Here is a 24,460-nt window from a genome sequence, read left to right as displayed (position 1 = left end):
AATCCTGGTCAGGGCCACATTAACAGCTTTAGTGAGGAGACACTGATATCATCCTGCAGCTCAGAGCTGCAAACAGGAGGCAGGATGAGGAAACAAACCAACCTGGTCCAATCCCAGCGAGTTCCAACCAGAAGAGATTCTTGGATCAGTCAGTTTTACTGATGTTGACAATATTACAGAAAACCACAGAAACTTTCTGAACCTGGGACTTAAATGACATCCTGGTCAGAAATAAGAGGTTCTTAACTTTCTGATTGGATGATAATTTTTTTTAACATTCTTTGTTTAAGAATGTTATGAAACCAACATATATGCATATTTCTATTTATACATATTTCTATTTATACATATTTATTCATATTTCTATTTATACATATTTATACATATTTATGCATATTTCTATTTATACATATTTATACATATTTATGCATATTTCTATTTATACATATTTATACTGTTGATCTAAATATATTATCGATGAATCGGAAGCATGTGATCACACGTGCAGAAAATCAGTCAAACACAAATAATCAGACTTTACTTATTTTATTCTTTTTAGCGCTAAAAAGAAAGAGACGCTTACCCTCACAGGCTAATTTGTTGTGACGTGAACACACCGGGATTAAACAGCATCTGATCAAAAACGGACGATCCATTCTTTATATCTAAGACACGCCTTATTGGTCGTCTGATGAACTACGTCAGCTAAGGAATGTTATGATATCATGGTGTCAGCTTAAGTTTCACTTTTACAGAAAGCCTTTTGTTTGAAAGTGAAACATGCAAGGTCAAGTTCCATTCCTCCAAAAGCTCTCTGTGCATAAATGAAACATACTATGTGTGAAATACAGCTGTATGTGCATGAGTACACGTGCAACCCTGGATAAGCGTCTCAACAACTCCCCCTTTTGGTCTCTAAGAGACCACAAATAGAACATCAAACAGCTTGGGGAGCATCACACATCCTGAGGAAACACTGCCCACTGTTCGGAAAACTCCCCGGGCCCATTACGATGTTTGTTGTTGTCATTTCATTTCATTCTTATGGGGTAAAAATCGAACAGAGCGCCCCCTGGCCCTAAGGGGAAGAAACCACAGTGTTCCTCTTACAGGCTAACAAAGAACATTCAACAAAAAATAAATAAAAAATAAATAAATATTATTTTAAAAATTTATGGATAAATGGTAACTGAAATGTAAAATGAATAAAATGTTATTTAATACCTGAAAAGAAATGCAAAATGAAGAAAATAATAAAACATTAGATTTTATTTAAAAATAAATTTAAAATGAGAAATGAATAAACATTAGTGAAAATTTTGATTTATTAAACCAAAAGTCAAGAAGATAAACCTTAAAATGAATAATTGTTAGATGATGCTTAAAAATTTTAAACGTAAACAAAGAAATTTTCAGATCCCTTTTTTTAGATGAAAACCATGTGCAATGCACAGAATAAGAGACAAGCACATTTGAAATATGCAAATCAATGTTATTTTCAAAAATTCAGTAGAAGTACAATGTAATTATTCTAGAAGATTCATTAGAATTCAGTAGTATTGAGTTGTAATGCGATCTACAAAGTTTAATCAAGGCAATGTCTTCTAGCAAACCCTATCAATGTCAAACCGGTTTGAATTGCACACTTGCATTCAAATGTGCAATTTGAATGAATAAAGTGAAATTAATGAGTTAAAAGAGTAAATTTAAAAATAAATGTTAGAAAGTGAAGCCGGCATTTGAAATCCGTTTTATATTACTATTAATTAAAAAAAAATAATTTGTGAATACAATGCCGGTAAACTATAAATTGAATAATGCAAAATGACTAAAATGTTAGTCAACATGCAAGCTTCAATAAGCCAAAGCTTAATGAAAATAGGATAAATGATTAAATGTTAGATATAATACTGACAAATAAAATCCTAAATAAAGTATTGTTAAGATCCCTTTTAGTACTCGAGCGGTGAAATCTTTAAGTTCAAAATGTGAAAGTAGTTAGTGGTCATAAAGGGATGCAAACTTACCAACTGAAAAGAAATATGTTTAGTGAACAAAATGAAAACACATTTTAAACTTGGCAATCAATGTTTTAGATAAAAATTCAGTCTTAACACAATGCAATGATACTGGCCAAATCGTAAGAAGTCAACAGGATTAATTTGTTTTAATGAGCTCTGCAAACTTAATTCAAAATTGTGTCGTCTAGTATCTGTTGATGTCAACCAGTTTCTACGTGTGTCCAGATGCCTCATTTTCATCCAGGCACACCGAGAAAGGATTGGACTTTTTACATTTAAAATCTGGAAAGTTGCAGCTCCACAGTTGCGCTGCACTTGACCTGTGAAAAGATGCTGTGATTCAGAGGTTGTTGTTCACCTACCATGATGACACAGGCTCTAAGTCTCACCATAGCACACACACCTGTCACACCAGTCTATGTTCTCTCAATTAGTTTATTGCCCCTGCATAGATAAAATATCCCATCTCTAGCCTATTAAGTGCTGTGGGAATGTGATGTTACACCAACTTTCAGGGATCCGGCCCACACTGCGGTTACCTGTTGTAAAATTGAAATAGACATAGTTATCTTTAACTGGAATAGCGGCACCATCCGGGCTCCGCTGTTGATTACTGGAAATAAAGCTGTTAAAGTGTCACATCCGGAGGGCTGTTGAAACTTAGTCATATTAAACATGCAGTTAGAACCCCAAATATCAGATGGAATCAAAGAACCAGGTTCAGTATAGATTCTGGGTCGTCCAGCTGTGCAGGTCACACAGTTAGACATTTGATATTATTGAGCTGTTGCAGTTAATCAGTCTAACCACAAGTTGGTTCCTGTGTAATGTATCGACCCAATTTAATTTTGTTTGTGCACAAACCTTAGCCAATTTTGTTTTAAATTTTGATTCATTCATTCTGCTTTGCCTTGGGAGGTAATGATTGATTAGACATTTTATGATGATTTCACTATCTTCTGCTGTTGCTGGCCAGGCTTCAGGCCATCCTGTGAAAGCATCAACACAAATCAGCAAATATTTTTTGTCTTGCAACGTGTTTATTATGTCAGTAGAATTTAACACCATCTCTTTCCCTGGACATGTGACTGGAGGAAACTGTCCCTGATGTGGGTTCAAAGTTTTCTTAGGGTTGAACTGTCCGCACACCGAACAATTCTTAACAAAATGTTTCACCGTGTGGATCATTTGGGGGTGCCACCACTCTTTAAGATTGTGCATCATCTGCTTCGTCCCAACATATCCAACCCTGTGAGCTTCTTGGAGCAGCTCTTGTATTTTCCCAGGAGGCAGAATTAACCTGCCATCTGGGCCCCTCCAGCACCCATTTGTTTCACGTTTTTCTCTTCAGGTGGCGCCCCCTTTTGGCATCTCACCACCTCTTCCAGGCTCTTAACCCTTGTGTGTTGCTTCTGAAACAACAACCATCTGTAAAGAACTGTCTCACCTCTGGTCCCAGCAGAGGAGATGCTGAAGTTCTGGTGTTACCTTGTCTGTCTTTGCCACCAGGTCTGCACACACGTGTGGTTCTCCTTCTGAAAAACAGTCTGCCATATTTATGTCTTGGTGTGTGAATGAAATGTTTGGAGCTTTCAGGACTTTGGAAAGTGTTTGTTGTCTCAATGCTGTCATGGTGAAACTCAGTGAATGTCCCATGACTATGTGTGCAGTTTTTGTATCAGGTATCCCAGCTGCCTGTTGTGTACAAAGGTGATGCCCTTTTCCTCCCCCTTTTTCTGAAACAAAACAGTCAGTTTTGTTACAGAAATATCCCCAAAGAACTGTAAAGTGTATTCAGGGATGGACAGCTCTGCAGCCGAAGCCATGTGTTGTTTGAGAGAGACAAAAGCTTGTTCCATGGGGACATGCCAGTCGTTCCTGCTGAAATTATTCTACCCAGAAACATAGCCTGTTTTCGAGCAATCTGCAATTTGTTATTACTGACCTTAAAAGCTGTTTGACACAGGCGCTGCAAAACCAGAGAGGTGGCTTTAACGCAGGTCTCCGTTGTTGGTGCAGCAAACAAAAAGTCTAGTGGGCAGTCCTGCAAAATATCTTGCAAAACCTGATTAAACTAAAATCAATTCTATTATGAGGGAATAGTCACTAATAGTCACTAATTTATGGAAAATTGCATTACATTTTACTTCAAAATTTATTATGTGATCAGACCCTGAATAACAGATATTACATGTGTAAAGAGTACGGGAGGAAAACAAACCTAGTGCTGCTGTGGCAATCGAATCTGTGGCTGCCAGGGAACGTTTCATCATCACGCCCAATTTTTTCACTTGGTGCTCAGGGTGCAAACAGAGAGAAATGTGAGACATTTAATACCATTCTGATTGGTTTTTTTTTTTTTTTTTTTTGCGAAAGAGACAACAGCAGCTACACCAACAGGGGCTACATAAATGTCCGAGACTTTTACCTGCCAGGTTGTTTCCTTCAAAGTGGAAAGGAAAGGTTCCTGGTACCATTCAGAGACGTCTCTGTCACAGAACAGGGTCACGTGTGGTGGACCCGGAGGAGGGACACAGAAGCGCAGACACAGGAGCCAGGGCTTCCAGGCCAAGAACGTTGACATTAGGCTGCTGTAGGGTAAATTTGTTAAAAGTTCTCAATAGATGTCAGCAAACTCAGACACCACTGGCTGGATCAGATACTGTCCTTCTGTTTGGAAATTTCCACAAAGAAGGGAGGTGCCATCAGGAAATGCAACAATTAGTCCATCAGCCGAGCACATGATTGTAGCTGCCATCTTTATCAGCAAGTGTCGCTCAAGTAAATTCATGGGAGTCGTAGGAAAACTTACAAAAGAATGTTTCATATTCTGATTACCCAAGGTGAAGGTCAGAGGCATCGTGAATAGCAGACTGTTCAGTCCCTGAGAACCCTGTTAAAGACACAGTTCTTGATGTCAGAGAAAAGGAGAAGCAGAGTTCAGAGTGGAATGTGTGGCTCCGGTGTCAACCAGGAAGTCTGTGTGTTTTCCTTCCACTGTTGCAGACAACATGGGGTCTGCTGTACCCACATTGTCTCTGGGGTCCTCAGCAGTGTGTCAGTAGATGTTCTGTGTGGCCTCAGTATTCCCCTGAAAGCAATGTCCAGGAATCACATAAGGATTATTGGGGATCAAACCTGACAGTCTTTGGTATGTTCACACAGTGTTTGGCCCAGTGTCCAAAATGTCTGCACTGGTAGCACGTCAAGTTCCTTTGGTCCTTGGCCTCGTGCTCCGTGACCTTGCCCCATGGCCCCCATCCACGTCCAGCCAAACGCCATCCCCGTCCACGAGGAAACGCTCTGTATCTGTTTGAGGATATGAAAAAGAAAAAGCAGGAGGAGGAACCAGTTCCCCCCCCAGTATGATTAGAGTTTTGCCAGTAATTTGGAATTTTACCCTGTGTAGATTTATTTTGAGAAGATGCTGCTGCAACCATCACATGTTCTTGTTTACTGTTTATTTAATTAATGTAATTTTGTTTTGCTTCCTGCAATTGGAGTTTCAGCGTCTGAGTGTCTAAGCCCTTAAGACTGTTTTTTTAATTATTATTTTATTCGTCCTGCGCCTTTAAGAGGTGATGAAGCAGGTGTCATTTCCATCTCACATGTTCACACCCTGCAAGATCTTGAGTGTGTTTTATAGACTGCATAACATATCCCGGGACGCCTTTTAAAACTGCTTCTTTAAGCATTTCAATTAAGTTTGAGTATGGACCTTTAAGATTAACTGTAGTTTTTCTGAGCCAGGTTTCTAGATATAATGTCATTTAGCTGGGACCAAACATGGGATTTGGGGAGGATGGGGTTTGATCTCATACAGTCCAAGTCGGGGTTCTATTCCCAGTGTGGACTCCTGAAGTTTTGTGGGGTAGCAGTTCCCCCTTGACTGTCAAAGTTCCTTCTGTGATATTTAATTATTACGGGATATATCCCCTTGGAGCACGTGTCAAACTGAAGGCCCGTGGGCCAAATCCGGGCCGCTGTGGGTTTGTGAGGCCCTCCAGATTCTAAACTAAACACTAAGTGTGCTTAAATATTATGCTATCAATCAAATTAATGCAGTTCTATCCATTTACTGCCAAATTATATCAAGCAGTCGCTCCAGTTTCTTTTAGAATTATCAGGGAAATTCACCAAAATCAACAAATCCCTGCACTTTTCTGAGCAAATAATTGGGAGTTTTTGCAGTTTTTAATAAAAAAGTGAAAAAAGTGAAAGTGAAACTTCCTTACTTGAACTAAACAGCTGCCTCAAACCTAATTGATGTCACATTATATGACCTGTACAGTGAGTAATAAAAGTCAAATTTACCGTCATAAATAAGTGCAAATATTTCCAAATTACTACCAAAAACACTTTCTATTGCAAAAAATTACGGAAATTCAATGATATTTAAGAAATGCTTAATTATTTTAACAGTTTGTGAATGGCTTTTATCAATACATTCTGGTACAACTGGCCCTTTAAGAGCATTCATGTTCTTGATTTGGCCCCAAACGAAAATGAGTTCCACATCCCTTCCGTAGAAGGTCGAGTTTCGTCTCTAGTATATGGTGGAGGAAGTGGAGTCTGTTTTTAGTTCAGTCTGTCTTTTTATGCTAGTGTGTTCAGAGCTGGTGGCAATGACCCTTTTTTAAAAAAAAATATTTTATGTTATTGTCCCTGTCAGGAACCCAATAGTTTTCATTTTGCCTGAGTTCTGTCTCTGCAGTCTGCCTGTTTTGTCTTCAGCCTCTTTTAGTGAAAACTCCTGCCTCTTTCTGTTTTTGTTTTTAATTGAAAAATTTTATTATCATTCAGTGTTGCCTTTTTTTAATTATTCTCATTTGTGATCTTGCTATTGGAGCATTTGCCTGCATGTCAGCTAGAACAATTTTATCTATTGTTTGCTCTTTTTTATCTTAATTTAAGAGGATTCCAGTTTTATGTTATCCTGTTGCTGCTTTTGTTATTTTAACATTTGATCAGCTGACCTATTTCCCTTATAGAGCTTCATCCTGTCCTGTGGTTTGCACGGCACGCTTAAAAATTATTAGTTTTACCTGGTAGTGACATTGTTTGTAGGAGACTTGTTAGCAAAGAGGCAATTAATCAGAAATCTTACATGTAGATGTTGTCAAATTCATCAAGGTGGAACACTTCTGTCTGATTCCTGACAGATGACACAACCCAAAGTTCGCTCCTCTGCAGAACATTGTTTTTTTCTTGGGTTTTTACACTTTTTAAACAAAAATTACCGTCCTAAAATTAAACCAAATCTAAAATCCTCTAATTCAATATGTCTTTATGAATTTAATAATCATCAATCAATCAGTCAAACCTAGTTTAAACTTTAGTCTAGAAAATGTTATTCATATTCACAATCATCAGTTTGAAGTAACCAGTTATTTAAATCAAAGTTTCCTTTAATCTTTTATTTTATAGCAGTAGACATCTTTTTATAATTATTATTTATTAAATAATTAATAACTTCATCAGTTACTCAGTGCTTGAGTACAGTTTGTTTGTTCTCATAATCACACTAATTTTCATCAACCAAAGCAGCACAAACAGAAACATAAATATTTATCTGATTTTCAGTTAGTCACAAATTTTCAGTCTGCTTTTCTTGTTTTTCTGTGCTCAAATTATCAATTTTATTGAAGCTTCATAAAATTTCCAATATTAGTTAACATTTTTAATATGTTAATATTTATCTTTTAGTTGTCAGGTTTCTGTTTTTAGTAACATGCACATGTATTTATTTTGAACTATCTCAGACATATATTAGAATCCAGCAGTAACTGAACTACCTGCTGCTACAGCACTTCAACCATTTTAATAAAATGTAAATTCATTTATAGAATTAAATTCTAAATTAACTGTTCAATTTAAATGCAACAAATACTTTATGGTATATAAACACTTCAGTATCAAGTATTTTCAGCCCTTAAAACTGTTCAATTTAATTTTAAACTAGCATGTATTACCAGAATATTTCTTCTTTTCTTTTTTAATAAAGGAGAGAAAGTTTTACAAATCATTATTAGCTTAGACTCTGATAATTTTAAGTTGGTGAAATTTAGTAGCATAAATTTTGTTAGATCTTTTGCTGAAATTTTAGTGATTGTAGATTTTCTTCTAGTTATGCTAGTTATTCCCTCTATTTGCTCACCAACCATAAACAAAGGCCCTATACCCCATTTTAAATCAAATTTCTCCCTGTCGACCTCGTCTGCCATGCCTGGAGCCAGAATCACCTCTTCTCTCCTCCCTGCCCTTTTTTTTTTTTTAATTACTCACACACACGGCGGAGAGCCTCTGTGTCTCTGTTTTTATTTTTGTTTTTCCCCTTTTATTTTTGAATTCATCTTGCTCCGCCACATAAGTCATTAGTCCGTCTATTTGTTCCCCGAGAGTCACCCAAGGGCCTGTGCCCCACTTTGAGTCGTAACCCTCATCCCTGGAGTCACTCTCCATTTTGCAAATTCAGAAATCACCTTATGTTTTGTTTAGTGGGCACGGCGGCACCTGCTCGTACGGCGACGAGACAACACCACAGACAAAGTCAAACCCCTTTTACTGTCCGCACGGCGGCGGGACGACACACAACTGATAAAATTAAAACCTTTTTCCCCAAATTAAAGTTCACAAACGCCAACCATGGTTTCAAAACATAGAAGAAAACAGAGAAGCAACACATGAGAGCAAAACGTCTGCAGCTCTCACACACACAGCTGACACACACGCACTCCGCTCGGCGGCGGAGCTAACAAACAAACAGAGAAGTACACATAAAAGGATCCCCGCTTTTCAGCTCCTATTTTAGTCCTGGACGTTCTCTTTTATTCTAACTCTTGTAGGTTCTTTCCACACAAAAGAACTCTTATTCTCTTTTTATTTATTCTCTTATTCTCTTTTCATTTATATTTCGTCCCAGGAACAGATCGCGATGAACTCTAAACCTTTATTCTCTTATTCTTTTCTTTTCCTATGATGGCCAGTTATCACCACTTTTTGTGTTTCTCTAACGGGCACAGACTGGCTACGCGTTCTTTTTAGAGATTCGCTAAATCTCAGGGCTAAAACCGACAAAACCCAGCGTTTACCTTCCGCCGCGTCCGACGAAAAGGTGAGATCGCCACTTCTCGCGAACAGCCAGTCGCCAAACTTTTTTTGTTATATTTTATTATTTTTATATTTTTATTTGATTTTGTTTTTAATTAACTTCCTATGAATATGAGAGACTTTGACTAACAAACGGAAGCACAACAAACGCCAGTACGAACGCACACACACACACCGACAAATCAGCTTACTCCGTTAACCCCACAGAAATTACTGCGTCTGATATTTAACTTTAGGCAGCCCCACAACAGACAGTGCAAATGCGTTCAAGGAAAAAGTTTCCTTACTAGATTTTTTGGGCCCAACGCTGTTACACTGTCCAGCCAGGCCGCAGCAGCCCAAACGGCTGGCCAAATCTGCACAACTCTGCACGTGTGTCAACATGTAACCATCCTCTGCTACCAAGTTGTTGATCTAAATATATTATCGATGAATCGGAAGCATGTGATCACACGTGCAGAAAATCAGTCAAACACAAATAATCAGACTTTACTTATTTTATTCTTTTTAGCGCTAAAAAGAAAGAGACGCTTACCCTCACAGGCTAATTTGTTGTGACGTGAACACACCGGGATTAAACAGCATCTGATCAAAAACGGACGATCCATTCTTTATATCTAAGACACGCCTTATTGGTCGTCTGATGAACTACGTCAGCTAAGGAATGTTATGATATCATGGTGTCAGCTTAAGTTTCACTTCTACTGAAAGCCTTTTGTTTGAAAGTGAAACATGCAAGGTCAAGTTCCATTCCTCCAAAAGCTCTCTGTGCATAAATGAAACATACTATGTGTGAAATACAGCTGTATGTGCATGAGTACACGTGCAACCCTGGATAAGCGTCTCAACAATACATATTTCTATTTATACATGCACTTACATAGTACAACAGAAAAGGGTCTCAGCAAACATTTAAATCCATTTCAGCAACTGACATTTCTTATAAAAGTCCTGATGGGCTCACAGTAAAGGGAGGTGAACATATCCAGGGTCTTCCATTAAAAGAGAGACGTACAAACGGACTAACAGCTTTTTATAACCCATAGCATCTCTATCCGTGTGGCCGTCCAAAGTGGGAAATAGCTGGGGTCCAAACACTCAGAACAGTGTCCATTTTTACACGAAGGTTTGCTGTTACCTTTTCCATTATACACATTCTTCAATCTTGAGTTATCACTTTCCTTTCTACCAGTAGAAAAATCTGTAGTAACTGGATGATAATTTAATGCCGACAGATCAGTGATTGACTGAGCAGGATCTTTTTCACCAGTTCAGAGCCTCGTGTGTAAAGCAGCAAACACACAAGTCGGCATGTAGAAAAAAGAACGAGGCGTGAAAATGTAAATACACGTAAACCTTTGACCTGCCGTGAAAATGTTCAGCAGAAACAGAAACTTTTTCTGAGACAATAAACTCCAAACCTGAATCCACTGAAATCTGACGACATTCAGTCATTTAGACCAGGAAGCATCAAAGATGTTTTTTCATGATTTTAATATTTCAGTGTTTAAACGATGAAACTGAACCCGTTTATCCTCAGACAATAAGCCAACAGAAAATACAGAAAATAGAAATAAGATGTGAAAACCTCAGTCCAACAATCATGTTGCTCAGTTTGAGTCTCATAAAGATGAAACTCCTGGTCTGAATGAATCTATTTATTGTCCCTAAAGAGAAACCAGGGCTGATCAGACAGTTTGATTATTGATCAGGTGTGGAGACAATCACAGGTCCATCAGTAGCTGCATCCAGGTGAGCCGCTACCTGAGGAGAACATGGAGCCATTGATCAGAGATCAGATTGATCAGATTGATCTGCTGGTTTATCAGCGTTTAGATTCATCCAGACTGATCATCCTGGAGCTCTGAGCAGAACTTACAGCTGGACCGGTACCGCTACCGGTACCGGTCCAGCTGCGGCCGCCCGCTCTGTGAAATCATCTGGACTCTGTAAATGTAACTTGTGCTCCTGATTCCTGGGTTCAGGATGAAGATTTAAATCCCAGCTGAACTCTCTGCTGCTCTGGAAGATCTTTATGGTTTATTTGGAGATTTATCTTCATTTTTGATGTTTTGTGAAGTGAAAGCACCTTTTAAATAAAATATATAATAACTATTATAAATACTATTCTGCTACAAACAAGGCCGTTGCCATGGTTACTGCTTCACCTGGCGACAGACCTCCAGGTTTTTCTACTAATTTACATTAAGATGTTTTCATGGAGGCGACGGCCGAGCAGCAGCTGCTCTGTTTCCTCATACATAGGCGTAAATCACGGGGGGCGGAGCCTCATGGCTCCTGGTCCAAAAACAACAACTTAATCAGAATTTAAAAGCAGAATGTTTGGAGTCATCCAGATTCACCTGGTGGATGAGATTCATCAGGTTTATGGAAAGATGCAGCTGAATATCATCAGCATAACACTGAACGTTTATCCCATCCTGCCTGGTCATTTTACTAATTGGAAGCAGATTAGAGAACTGGTCTGAGCACACAGCCCTGTGGTACTCCACCTGGAGTCTGAAGAAGATTCATCCTTAACATGAACAAACTACAAGAGTCCAACCTTGTTTCTGAGAACCGAGGCCAGGTTCTGGCCGGAGAACCAGCAGGTCCAGACCTTCATTGCTTCGTCTGAATCTAAACTCTGTTTATTCATTACACTGATGAGATGATGGCAGTTTTCCAGCTTCAGCCCAGAAGAACAGTGACGCATTAGTGAAAAAATCTCCTATCTCTCCAGATTCACTCAGACTTTAGAAACTGGGTCAGAAATTTTTGTGAATTTAAGGTCTTTAAAGTTTTTGGATACCTTTAATGTCAGTGAGCAAAAAGATTTGACATTTTAACTGAACTCTGTTGTTCTCTGGACGTGGCTCCAGCTCTGGGCGTTGTGTTCTGTTCCTGGCCTCTTAAGGTGTAATCTGAGCCCCTGCTCTGTCCGGTTCTGCCCTTCAGCTGCTCTGTAATCCTGTTAGCTCTGTAATCCTCCCACTGCGCTCACATTCCTGAAAGTCTTTCCTCACCGCGGCTCTGTGGGATGCTGCTGGGACCCAACTGAACTGTTCAGGTAAGACAAGATACCCGAAAGATCTGACCTGCACTCCAAACACCAACCACTAAACTTACTCCTCCTCTAGACCTCACCCAACTGCCAGACCTACTCCTACTCACCCCAAAGTCCATCCCAACCATCAGACCTACTCCTCTAGACCCCTAAAGGCCAAACATCCTTCTCTAGACTCTGCAACCCTCTGATCTACTCCTGAAGACCAGACCTTCTCCTCTGAAGCAGTGGTTGCCAGCCCTGGTCCTCAGAACCAACTGTCCTGCATGTCTTATGTGTCTCCTGGCTGCCACACACCTGGACTAAATGAATGGGTGATCAATAGGATGGGTTGATCAGGGTGGGAACCACTGCTGGAAACGTCCTTTCTTCAACCTTTCACCTCCTGGCTGTTTCATTTTGAACCATGGACCGAGTCACAAGCCTCTTACAGAACTCACTTGGAGCGGATTAATGGGCTGTTTGTTGACCAACCTACCGGCCGAGCGGGTAAACAGTAACTGACCGCTTCTCTCTGGCTAACTTGGCTCACTGACTGTCCTGTTCAGTTCTGGACCAGTTCAGAACCAGACCAAGTCACAGGTTGTATGTCAACCCACAATGACCCAACGAACAGAAAGACTCGTCGAGAGACAAAGCAGCCAACTTCACGGCCAGCTAAACGGATAACACACTGTGTAGTGAAAGTGACAAACTGGGCACCAGTTTAAATGTTTGTATTGGTGTCCAGTGGCCTCCTGGGGAGGATTAGGGTCGATAAAGTCAGTTCTGATTGGGTCTGACACTCAGCCGAATGAGATCCAAACACCATTAAGAACAGAACAGGGAAGCCTGGAGGAGATCAGGCAGTTTCCATCTGTTTCCAGACCTGGACTCACTTCCAGCCAAGTTACTGCCTGAACTAGATCCCAATGGGACTCGCACCACGTTCCCCATCAGAACCAACAACAGAACCAACTTTTCTTTCAGGGGAATGTCTAAAACGTGCACGACAAAGACTCCTGAGGACCAGAGACTGAGACCCATATAGGACATCGGGTCCCATGAAAACCAGAGCTAGAGGTCAAGACTCCCGCTCCACCAGAACCAACATTTAGAGAGCCATACGGGTCGACGTTACCTTTAGTCCAGAGACTGTGACCCATACCGGACACCAGGTCTTTGAACAGCCTCAGTTTGAGACCCATACGGGCCAATGTTACATCTGGTCCAGAGTTGACAGCTCCACACAGGAGACAACGTTGCTCCCTCTGAGTCTTGCCTGTTCAGGCAACACCAAAGTGACCGGACAAATTTATGCATGTGAAATTTCCAGCTAATCATTCAGATGTGGCCATGGGCGTTAGCGGAGCAACATAAACAATCACTGTCGCTTCCTGGGTTTCACCCCGAGACTTTCGCCTGTGGCTTGTCGATGAACAAGTCACCAGATCTTCTAACGACCAGCTATCGACTCGTATCAGTCGGGTGACGGCTGTTTGTCTCTTCCAGGATGTTGAGCTGGGTGGTTAAAGTCGTCCCCCAGCCGCCTGAACTTCCATCCAAAAACACTGAAGATGCCAAGGAAGAAAAACCAGAAGCGGCCCCGCCCCCTGATGTGGCCCCGCCCCCTGCACCAGTAAGCCACGCCCCCATTGATTACATGTTTCTCTCCATACTCTGGAATCTTTCAAGTTTTGATTCACATTTATGAAGCATTTCGTGATGATAATCATTAAACTGTATGTCCAGAATGTTTGAAGCATTTTACTAAAGACCAGGGATCAGTAGTTTGTGGTTTTCCAGACTCGTTGTCTCTTCCAGCCCGGAGACTCGCAGGTTTTCCAGAGGTTTTGAACTCAGACGTTGAGCAGGAGGAGGAACATGGCTTCCCTTTTAAAACTTGTTTTGTTTTTTGTTTTGAACAGGAGAAGAAGGTGACGTTTGAAGATGAGAGCAAGAAGGACGGTAAGATTCCTGGAGCATCATTGAAACTGACTCAGTTTTCTTCTTTCCACTAAACTTTTTTCTGTTTGATCAACAGCTGCAAAAGCTGACAAACTGAATCAGGAAGTTGAGGCGTCTGCAGGGAACGGGTGAGTCCGGACGGGTCCGCTTCCCCTCAGAGGGACCCATCTGGGGAAGAATAACTGCAGACATGAAGTGGTTTATTGTCTTAGTTCTGATTCTGGTGTTTCCCATCTTCAGTCCGGGTCCAGGCATGCTGACCTGGATCAGCAGTGCTCTCCCTCTGCCGGCGCCGTTGGCCAACCAGAACCGGGCCAACTCCACCCCCAAGGTGAGGACCAGACGTTGGACCTGTTTCCGGTTCTGCAGAAAACACTGACCCAGGTTCAGGTTGTACTGAACCGGGATCAGTTTATGAATAAAACTCAGATTCTGGAGGAAATGCTGACTGGATCAGGTTCTGTAATTTGTGAAGAACGGCGAGGTTTTGATCCAGAACGTCCCCTGATGTTTCTGTTTCCTCTCTCTCTTGTCCGGCCTCAGGAGGAAGCAGCAGCCAGGTAAACACACCCCATCGTGAATCTGGGTCAGAGATCCGTAAATCTGAACATTACTGTGTTGGGTTTTGGGTCACAGAACCAGAATAAAGCAGAGGGAGTTTGGCTCAGTCTGGGCTCCACATGTTCTGAATCAGTTAGAGACAGGAAGTGAATTAAAGCCGACGTGATGATGTTTCCTGTTCTGTCTCTCAGCAAGCCTGACGATGAGTGAGTAACCTGCCAAATACTGAGCTGCTTTAACAGTCAGTAGCTGCCATGATGCCAGATAGTGAGCTGCTTCATAAAGCCGTCAGCAGCCAGGATGCCAGATAGTGATCTAGCTGGATCGTTGGCGCCCCCTGGTGTCCAGTCTGACCCGCGTTTCCTCCACAGGAAAGGGATGATGGCCTGGATCTCTCAGGGTTTGGAGAAAGTTGTTCCTCAGCCTGAACTGAGGAGCAGAGAGTCTCCGGCGGCCGAGCAGGTGCGTCCAGGTTTCACCGATGACGTAATGGATTACGTGTTTAGGGCTGAAAACCGTGAACCGGACATTACATGAAACATGGTGACAGTTTGGGAAGCTGTTTATGTTGCACACTACGGTTTATTAACAGCAATAAATAATCAATAGGTTTTTTATTGAACCTGCCATGAGAAGAGAAATGGAGGATAATGTTTCAAAGTCATTTCAGCACATTGTCCATTTATTTAAAATATCATTTTAAAACTAAACATTAAATTAGCTAGCCTCAAGCTAAATACTTTATTTGGAGCTATAAGTATTTAGTTTGTAAACTGAATATTTGGTTTATATAAATTACAAACTTTTGTTCAATAAGTATTTGTCTGTAAACTAAATATTAGGTTTGAGCCTGCATATCGACTTTACAAGCCAAAATTTATATAATAAAATATTTAGTTAGCATCTAAGTATTTGGCTTATTTAGCTTTGCTACGTATCCAGCTTGCTAACTGTTGCGGTTGTGAAGATTTAATTTAATTAAATCTTTAGCTTGAAGCCAAACATTTAGCTTGCTGAGTAAATATTTAGTTTGAACCTGTGGCTTTTATAAATGAGTGAATAAAATGGTGAAAAGATGACTTTGGAAAAGTAAGGTTAAGTTCCTAATTCTGTTAGTTGTTGGCTGATAACGTTACCAACCAGCCAGACCAGCTGCAGCCTCGGCTGTGATGCGTTTCATGGAGGTTGGACTCTTTGCTGGTCAGAGAATCCCGAGAACTGAGACTCCAACTCCTCAGGTTGTCACTGCAGCAATGTGAGACAAAGAAACCAAACAGAATATTTCTATCAGCGCTTTGTAAATGAAGTCCTGCTAAAATCACCAGGAAGTTTCAAGGAAGGAAACCAGCAGCTGCAGATTTCTGTCTTTTCACCTGCTGGTGGTTTTGTGATTTTCTCTCCTGATTTTGCTCCTGCTCAGGTGCAGCAAGCAGCAGCTCCAGCAGGTGAGCATCAACACATCGCAGTATTCCTGCAGCTGGAAACTGATGTTGCAACACATTCCCATGTTTGACCTGCAGAAGCTCAGAGTGCCGGGAAGGAGCTGGAGCCGGTGGACCAGAGCTCTCCACCCAGGTCAGAGTTAGCATCACAGTTAGCATCACAACTGGTTGGCTGATTGGTTGTGTTTTTGTTTTCAACTGGTTTTGGTAATTAGATGTTTGGTTAAGTCGTTTGTTGGTTAATTGATTAGTTATTTTTGAATATTTGTTTGGTTCCTCTGGTAATTGGTGGAGTTGGTCGGTTTATTGGCTTGTTGATTGATTGGTTGATTGATTGGTTGATTTGTTGGTTGATTTGTTGCTGGCTGGTTGTTGTTCTGTGGTTGATGCACTGAGTGTTTCTCAGCAGTGGATTTGTATGTTGGAAGAACTGACCTTCTGATCCTGTAAATGTGGTTGTATGTAAACGATGTAAATGTTTTTCTCCCAGCATGATGGACTGGATCAAACACGGCATTGTGAAGGTGGTTCCTCATCCGGAGAGCCTCCCAAAGGCTGAAGGAACCAGCAAGTCTGAAGCTCCGTCTAAAGGTTAGTCCTGGTCGGGATGATGGCTGATGCTAACAGGAAGATGAGCTGTACTGAGATATTTCTGCTTCCTTTGGAACGCCACAGCGCCCCCTGCAGTTCCTCCTCCGGCCACCAGACCCATTCCGGTGACAGAGTGAGTCGTGTTGGGTTTAACCATCAGAAACAGATTTACCAGGACTTTTCTCCTCTCAGGGTTTTGTTATCCCTCCTGTTAGTCGGCTTTACATCTGGATGTTGGATTTGTATTTTCCACAGAATAACTCCTATTCTAGGATTCACAATTGATTAGAATTTTTTTTGCAATTAAAATGCCTGATTTTCTGGTGCTACTTTTGAGGTATTTCCAAGTTATTTTGCTAAATTTATTTCTCATTAAACCTCTGAAAATCTACATTTTCAAGAAATAGATTAAAAACAATAACAGATGAAGCACAAACATTTTTGTTCTTAAATAACTCAGTTTTCTTTACTTGCCACATCGATCACTGATGATAACTTGACGTGAAGTCAGGCTGAGGCAGCAGAGTGGCAGAAGTAAGAAACGCTGCCACCTTCAGGCGGGAGTTAGCATCACGTTTTGTTTTTTTTTTTAAAGGTTTTATTGGCTCTAGTGGCCTTTATTTGACAGTAAAGGTGGGTAATGAGAGAAGGGGGAAGACATGCGGCGAAGGTCGCCAGGCCGGGAATCGTACCTGCGACGGCCGCATCGAGGACTAAGGCCTCCTTATGTGGGTTGTGCTTAACCCCTGCGCCACCACAGCACATCCCAGAATCACGTTTTTGATGGATTATTTTTGTGGACAATTTGCAATAAATGTTTAATTTTGTATGAACATGAAAAATGTGGGGATTTGATGGTTTTGTGTTAAAAACTGAAGGAACTGCTGATAACAACAAGCAGAATGCTGGTAGACGTTTCCACGTTATTTTATGTCTGTAGCGAAACATAAAGTAACAGGGAATTATTTCATTTCAAACTTTCTGCTTCTCTTTCATTTCTTCAGACCTGCAAAGGAAGCAGAGCAGCAGCCAAAGTGAGTGGAAATATTTTCAGATTTGTTGTTTAAACCTGAAGATCTTTGGGGAGAAGTTGGTTGGATGGCTGGTTGATTGGTTGGATGGATGGCTGGTTGGTTGGATGGATGGTTGGTTGGATGGATGGTTGGATGGATGGCTGGTTGGATGGTTGGTTGGCTGGATGGATGGTTGGTTGGATGGTTGGATGGATGGATGGATGGCTGGTTGGATGGCTGGATGGCTCGTTGGATGGTTGGTTGGATGGATGGATGGCTGGTTGGTTGGTTGGATGTATGGTTGGTTGGTTGGATGGACGGTTGGTTGGATGGTTGGCTGGTTGGTTGGATGGATGGTTGGTTGGATGGCTGGTTGGTTGGATGGTTGGCTGGATGGCTCGTTGGCTGGTTGGATGGATAGCTGGTTGGTTGGATGAATGGTTGGTTGGATGGATGGATGGATGGTTGGTTGGATGGACGGTTGGTTGGATGGATGGACGGTTGGTTGAATGGATGGACGGTTGGTTGGATGGATGGACGGTTGGTTGGATGGACGGTTGGATGGATGGACGGTTGGTTGGATGGACGGTTGGTTGGATGGATGGACGGTTGGTTGGATGGATGGTTGGTTGGATGGCTGGTTGGTTGGATGGTTGGATGGATGGCTGGTTGGATGGATGGCTGGTTGGATGGATGGATGGCTGGTTGGATGGCTGGATGGTTGGCTGGATGGCTGGATGGATGGCTGGCTGGTTGGATGGATGGATGGCTGGTTGGTTGGTTGGATGGCTGGTGGATGGCTGGATGGATGGCTGGATGGCTGGTTGGATGGTTGGTTGGATGGCTGGTTGTTGGCTGGATGGCTGGATGGATGGCTGGCTGGTTGGATGGATGGATGGATGGATGGTTGGCTGGTTGGATGGATGGATGGCTGGTTGGATGGTTGGATGGATGGCTGGTTGGGCTGGATGGATGGATGGTTGGATGGATGGATGGCTGGTTGGTTGGATGGATGGATGGTTGGATGGTTGGCTGGTTGGATGGATGGATGGCTGGTTGGATGGTTGGATGGATGGCTGGTTGGATGGATGGATGGATGGTTGTTGGCTGGATGGATGGATGGTTGGATGGATGGATGGCTGGTTGTTGGCTGGATGGATGGATGGTTGGATGGATGGATGGCTGGTTGGTTGGATGGATGGATGGTTGGATGGATTCCTGGTTGGATGGCTGGTTGGATGGTTGGATGGATGGTTGGTTGGATGGATGGATGGATGGATGGTTGGTTGGATGGCTGGTTGGATGGTTGGATGGATGGCTGGTTGGATGGATGGATGGTTGGCTGGATGGCTGGTTGGCTGGATGGCTGGTTGGCTGGTTGGATGGCTGGTTGGTTAGATGGCTGGTTGGTTAGATGGCTGGTTGGTTGGATGGATGGCTGGTTGGATGGATGGATGGATGGCTGGTTGGTTGGCTGGATGGCTGGTTGGATGGTTGGTTGGATGGATGGATGGATGGATGGTTGGTTAGATGGCTAGTTGGTTGGATGGATGGCTGGTTGGATGTATGGATGGCTGGTTGGTTGGCTGGATGGCTGGTTGGATGGTTGGTTGGATGGCTGGTTGGATGGATGGATGGCTGGTTGGATGGATGGATGGTTGGTTGGTTGGCTGGATGGCTGGATGGATGGTTGGTTGGATGGCTGGTTGGATGGTTGGTTGGTTGGCTGGATGGCTGGTTGGATGGTTGGTTGGATGGCTGGTTGGATGGTTGGTTGGTTGGCTGGATGGTTGGTTGGATGGTTGGTTGGTTGGCTGGATGGCTGGTTGGATGGTTGGTTGGATGGTTGGATGGTTGGCTGGATGGTTGGTTGGATGGTTGGATGGTTGGTTGGATGGTTGGATGGTGCTGTCTTAGCCAGACCTCAGACTTGGGCCTGTGCACCGAGCCGTGTCCCCTCCTCCTGCTGACCTTTGACCTGTTGCCTTGCAGCATGGTGGGTTGGATCGTCAGTGGGATCGGCCGCATGCTGCCGCAGCCCGTCCCCAGGCCGGTGAGCGCGCCGTCTCTTTAAAACTCAGCGTACCTTCAGCTGACCTTCACTGAGGCTTTAATTGTGTCCTTCATGCAGGAAACAGGAAGTGATGACATGCAGAACAGTAAGTATATCCTTTACCTCCCTGATCCCCACTGCCCACTGTTTGGACCTTTAGTTCTGATCATGGGTCCGGTTTCTTGAAACCACCGACTGAAACGGGTTAAGTAAACCCTGAGTTCTGCCTGCAGGCAGAGAAGCACAGAGTTAGGCTCTGTGTCAGACCTGCTTTCTGTTGGACTTTGTTTCTCTGGTTTAAATGAGATCCATCCTGGATTGCAGCGATCTGAACCTCCTGCCATCATCAGATTTACTCCTGTGTTTCCAGGGAAACAGTCAGGTTGTGACGCTCCGTGCTGATGCAGGAGCTCACCTGCACATGGACTGATTTGAACACCTGAACAGGTGTCTGTCAGCCTGAGGCTGTTAGAACTGGTTGGTGTCCTTCTGTCAGAGATGAGGCGGACTCTAACGGCGCTGCTCTTCTCCTTCTGTTTCAGGGGGGAAGTCGCCTGAGCCCCTAAAATAAAAGGAGCAGCAGCAGGACAGAGTCGCTTTCACTGACAGCAGCACACGGCCAGCGGACTGACGCCCTCAGTCCTGTAGCTCACAGGAAGCTTTCGCTGCTTTGGAGCTTAACGAGCTTAACGAGCTTAACGAGCTTAACAAGCTTTAGCTTCACCTGCCTGAAGAGAAGGACTCTGTGTTCAGAACCAGAACCGTGTGACTTTACAGGAGGTTCAGCCCAATGTTCCTCAGGAGGATCGCTTAGGACTGGCAGCAGGGAGTCGCCAGGGGAACTGGTTTCAGTCCAGTTTGGGGCTGCTTCATGCTGGGAGCTCTGGATGTCCAGCAGCAAATTTACCGCAAGCAATGCAGGAAAATAAAGATTTGATCTGGAAAAAACTAGAATGCTTCGGGTGTTTTTGGTCCAACACGGAGATCGGTCAGTCCGTTAACCCACCAATAAACCAACCGATCAATCAGCAAATCAATCAATCTGTAACGTCAGACATTTTAGAAACATCTACATCAGGAGTGTCAAACTCCAGGCCTGGAGGTTCGCTGCCCTGCATCGTGTAGATGAGCCTCTGATTCTCCACCTGAACAGAACAATGAGGTTCTGGAGAACCGACCCGCACCAGGAGGTTTTGTATCTGACGTTCATCTAAAACCTGCAGGACAGAAACTGGAGGACTGGAGTCTGACTCCCCTGATCTACATTTTACCTGGAAAACAGAGACTGGGTCAATTTTTCAGATAAATCATTATCAAACCAATCGATCAGTTTAATCAATCGATCAATCAGTTGAGCCAAACCTCTTCAGTCAGATGGGAAACTCCTCCAGGCCATAAACCCAGAAAATCAGTTCTGATCACATGAATCTTCCTTGAAGATCAGCTGAAGCAAACATTTTTCACAGCCATGAGAAAAAGTAAGTACACCCTGTGTTCTTCTGAACGAGTTCAGTTCAGAAACACCTGAGAGCTCAGATCCTCCATGTAGCCCAGATCATAGATCTGAAGATCAGAAGGGATCAGCTCAGATCAGAGGATCTGGTGGCGACCCGGTCCAACACCTCCTGACCAATCAGATCATCTGGACGATTTTAACGCTTCCAGAATAAGTGATCCAGATGTTCTGGATCAGCCTGGCTGCATGTTGTCATCCAGATGACAGCAGATCCTCAGGTGGGAGGGATCCAGCTGATCCACTGGGATCCAGCTGATCCACTGGGATCCAGCTGATCCACTGGGATCCAGCTGATCCACTGGGATCCAGAGTGACGGATTCTTTCTGCCTGTCAGTCAGCGGCACTCAGAAGATGAGTGACTTGGTGCTGGAGGACCTGGAAGAGGCGCAGCAGGAGGTGCCGACTGTGAAGGAGGTGAGTCTTCTGCAGCTGAACTGGAACCAGTTGGTCGGGTTTTCTTGTCCCACTGACTGCCGCCGTGTTTCCATTAATCACAAGTTCACAAATTATGAAATGAATTTGTGTCACAGAAAGTGAAATTTCAACTCAGAGTTTCCGACATTAGCAGGAAATAGAAACGATTTGCCCATATTTGTCAAGGAAACTCAGGATGTGATTCACGTTTCCATCCAACCGTGGAGCAAAATTTGAGCTTAAGTTTCAAAATGTGGCGAGAGTTGGGCGTTTCCATCCAGCCTGGTGTTTACGCCAAACCGCCAGACGTGATTTGATCGGACCGGATGACGGCGGCAGGCTGCCTGGAAACAAACCAGGAACCGGGTCCGGCTGCTCCTCTGGGACGGCACCGAGCCGCCAGCGATGGACACCTCAGTCCCTCTCAACTTATTTGTCTCCGCTGAAATCTTTTTAGAAAAGTCTGACACTTCTTTGCTTTTTGCAAACTTTCAAATTTGCCCATTTCAACAATTTCACAGCGATCATTTAAAACAGGAAATGTGACGGCGAGCGAGTCTGGAGCAGATCCCACCTGATCAACTCATCCCACCTGATCAACTCATCCCACCTGATCAACTCATCCCACCTGATCAACTCATCAGGTGGAATGAGTTGATCAATAATTCGGTTGCCGGTTGCAGGTGGACGTTGCCGAGCCGCTGACTCCGATGGACGGCGTGAAGAAGGAAGCAGGCGACGGCGCTCACATGGAGGAAAGGTCAGCTGCTCCTCTTCCTCATCTTCCTCACTCCGTCTCCATGCGTACTCAGAAGTTTTTTCAGAACCGAACCCGGGCCGGAACCGGTTCATCAGAACCAACGGCTAGAGTTAGATCAGGATGTTGGATCTTCAGAGGGTTCCTGATGTGATCAGAACCGCCCCATGAACTGGTCCCGGTCCCGGTTCTGACCAGTTCTCCTGTCAGGCTGCAGCGGCTGGAGGCGGCCCGCGTCGCCGAGGAGATGGCCCGGCAGGCGGCGGCAGAGGCGGTCCGGCAGCTGGAGGTGGAGCGTTCGGCCAGGATCGTCATAGAAACGCTGCCGGAGTCCAACGACCAGTGAGTCCGGCACCACAGAACCGTCACCGGGCCAGAGGCAGAACACGGTTCTGACCCGAGTCTCTGTGTGTCTGCAGGCTGCCCAACATCCTGGAGGAGGAGAACGAGGACGAACCGGAGTGAGTCACTGCTGACCCGCTCTGGACGGGTTCTGGACGGGTTCTGGAGCTTTAATCCTGGTTGGGTCAGTTTGAGGCTCAGCAGGTCCAACCCAGTTCTGTCTGTTGTACCAGTAATCAGACTGGACCTGCTGGTTTCCTTCCATTGATTTGTTTCCTGTAGAAGCGATGCGTCACCATCAGGCCCGGTCCAGGGGTCAGGGGTCAGGGTTGGGACAGAACAGCCTGGGTTGTAACTTCATATCCAAGATGGCCGACTGGTCACTGTTTAGCATCCTGCTGCTGAAAAGCACAACTACAACAAAACAGATGATTTGAAACGTCCAGTTTAGGTTGTTCTGTTGAAAGCAGAACCTAAAATATTCTGTGGCAGACGGCTCGCTCTGTCAACAGTCCATGTGACTAATGGAGACATAAAACCATCTGTTTTATGCAGCTGGAAGTTAGTTTGGTGTAAAGTGGAGCTGATAACAAAGATCAGGTGACGGAGAAACAAACGGCAGGAAATAATGAGAATAAAAAGACTAATGGAGCTAAAATCCCCAGTCGGAGGTGCTGGTGCCTGTTTCCAGCGAAGGTTTCGGGCGAGAGGCAGGGTCACCAGGAGGTCACCAGGAGGTCACCTGGAGGTCACCAGGAGGTCACCAGTCTGTCGTATGGAAATAAAATGTTTAAAAATGTAACAATAAATTCATCAGTTTTCTGCTCTAGAAAAAATCATGATGATAATAAAACCAAGCAGCTTTCTATTCCACTCCCACAAAAAACATGAAATATTAATTTCATAATCGTATACAAAGTTTTCAAAATAAATATCTATTCCTGAGATTTTGAGACAATAAACATTTTTAAATTGCAGCTTCATTCTAGTTTTCGGAAAGATTTTCTAAAGTGGATATTACATAAGAAATCTATTCCATCTTTAAGTTTTAATATAATAAAATTTGGTAATTTGTGATTATTCTTTTTATTTCTTCTTTTTACTTACTAATGTGCCTTGTCATGATATTTTCTATAAAGACTGAAAAAACAACTGAACATTTCCATAAATCCGCCTTTTAACTCAAAACGTCACATGCAGCAATGAATTGTGGGTAATGCACTTCGCCACACTCCGTTGAAATCAGTAAGGGTGGAAATAGGACCCAAGATGGGCAAAGGGTGGATGAGGTGACTGTGGGACCTTTAACCTCCGACATGAACGAGGGAGGGAAGGATCGGACCGGCTCATGAAACCTGCCGTGATTGGAGGTCATGACCGTGAACTAACAGAAACCCGAACCATTTTCCAACCAGAACATTTAGTTTATATTTAGGTTGGACTCTGCTAGGAGCCACCAGAATGATTCTGCTCAGCCGAGTTTGTTTCAGAGCGCTGAGCCGGTTCCTCCAGCTGTTCCTTAAACTCCAGACGTTCCAGATGTTGGGTTTCTCTGCTCTTCTGCCCGTTCAGGCTGCAGAACCTGCAGGACGACAGTGAGGACAGCACAGAGAATAAAAGCAGAC

General features: G+C 43.4%; 1 protein-coding gene and 1 long non-coding RNA gene across 2 annotated transcripts in view; one reads left to right on the top strand and one right to left on the bottom strand.

Moving 5' to 3' along the window:
- The window catches only part of LOC122823653 (cyclic nucleotide-gated cation channel beta-3-like), a 56,332-nt gene that overhangs the window by 11,914 nt on the left and 19,958 nt on the right, over nt 1-24,460 (top strand). The window contains exons 2-19 of the mRNA XM_044103508.1: nt 13,690-13,816; nt 14,106-14,145; nt 14,222-14,273; nt 14,386-14,476; nt 14,689-14,705; nt 14,898-14,912; nt 15,078-15,168; nt 16,127-16,151; nt 16,227-16,281; nt 16,639-16,739; nt 16,824-16,872; nt 17,744-17,773; nt 19,745-19,805; nt 19,884-19,911; nt 21,657-21,736; nt 22,420-22,496; nt 22,704-22,835; nt 22,913-22,954. Of these exons, the coding sequence (XP_043959443.1) occupies nt 13,690-13,816; nt 14,106-14,145; nt 14,222-14,273; nt 14,386-14,476; nt 14,689-14,705; nt 14,898-14,912; nt 15,078-15,168; nt 16,127-16,151; nt 16,227-16,281; nt 16,639-16,739; nt 16,824-16,872; nt 17,744-17,773; nt 19,745-19,805; nt 19,884-19,911; nt 21,657-21,736; nt 22,420-22,496; nt 22,704-22,835; nt 22,913-22,954 (1,113 nt within the window). The remainder of the gene's footprint in view (nt 1-13,689; nt 13,817-14,105; nt 14,146-14,221; nt 14,274-14,385; nt 14,477-14,688; nt 14,706-14,897; nt 14,913-15,077; nt 15,169-16,126; nt 16,152-16,226; nt 16,282-16,638; nt 16,740-16,823; nt 16,873-17,743; nt 17,774-19,744; nt 19,806-19,883; nt 19,912-21,656; nt 21,737-22,419; nt 22,497-22,703; nt 22,836-22,912; nt 22,955-24,460) is intronic.
- LOC122823661 lies at nt 3,768-9,693 on the bottom strand. Its single transcript, XR_006369375.1, has 3 exons — nt 9,667-9,693; nt 4,450-5,330; nt 3,768-4,318 (listed from the first exon to the last, which is right to left on the bottom strand). It is a non-coding gene; the product is annotated as an uncharacterized LOC122823661 (long non-coding RNA).

The sequence above is a fragment of the Gambusia affinis genome, linkage group LG02, assembly GCF_019740435.1.
Source record: "Gambusia affinis linkage group LG02, SWU_Gaff_1.0, whole genome shotgun sequence".
Taxonomy (NCBI): Eukaryota; Metazoa; Chordata; class Actinopteri; order Cyprinodontiformes; family Poeciliidae; genus Gambusia; species Gambusia affinis.
Note: the sequence above shows the minus strand (reverse complement) of the source record. Positions and strands in the feature narration are given on the sequence as shown.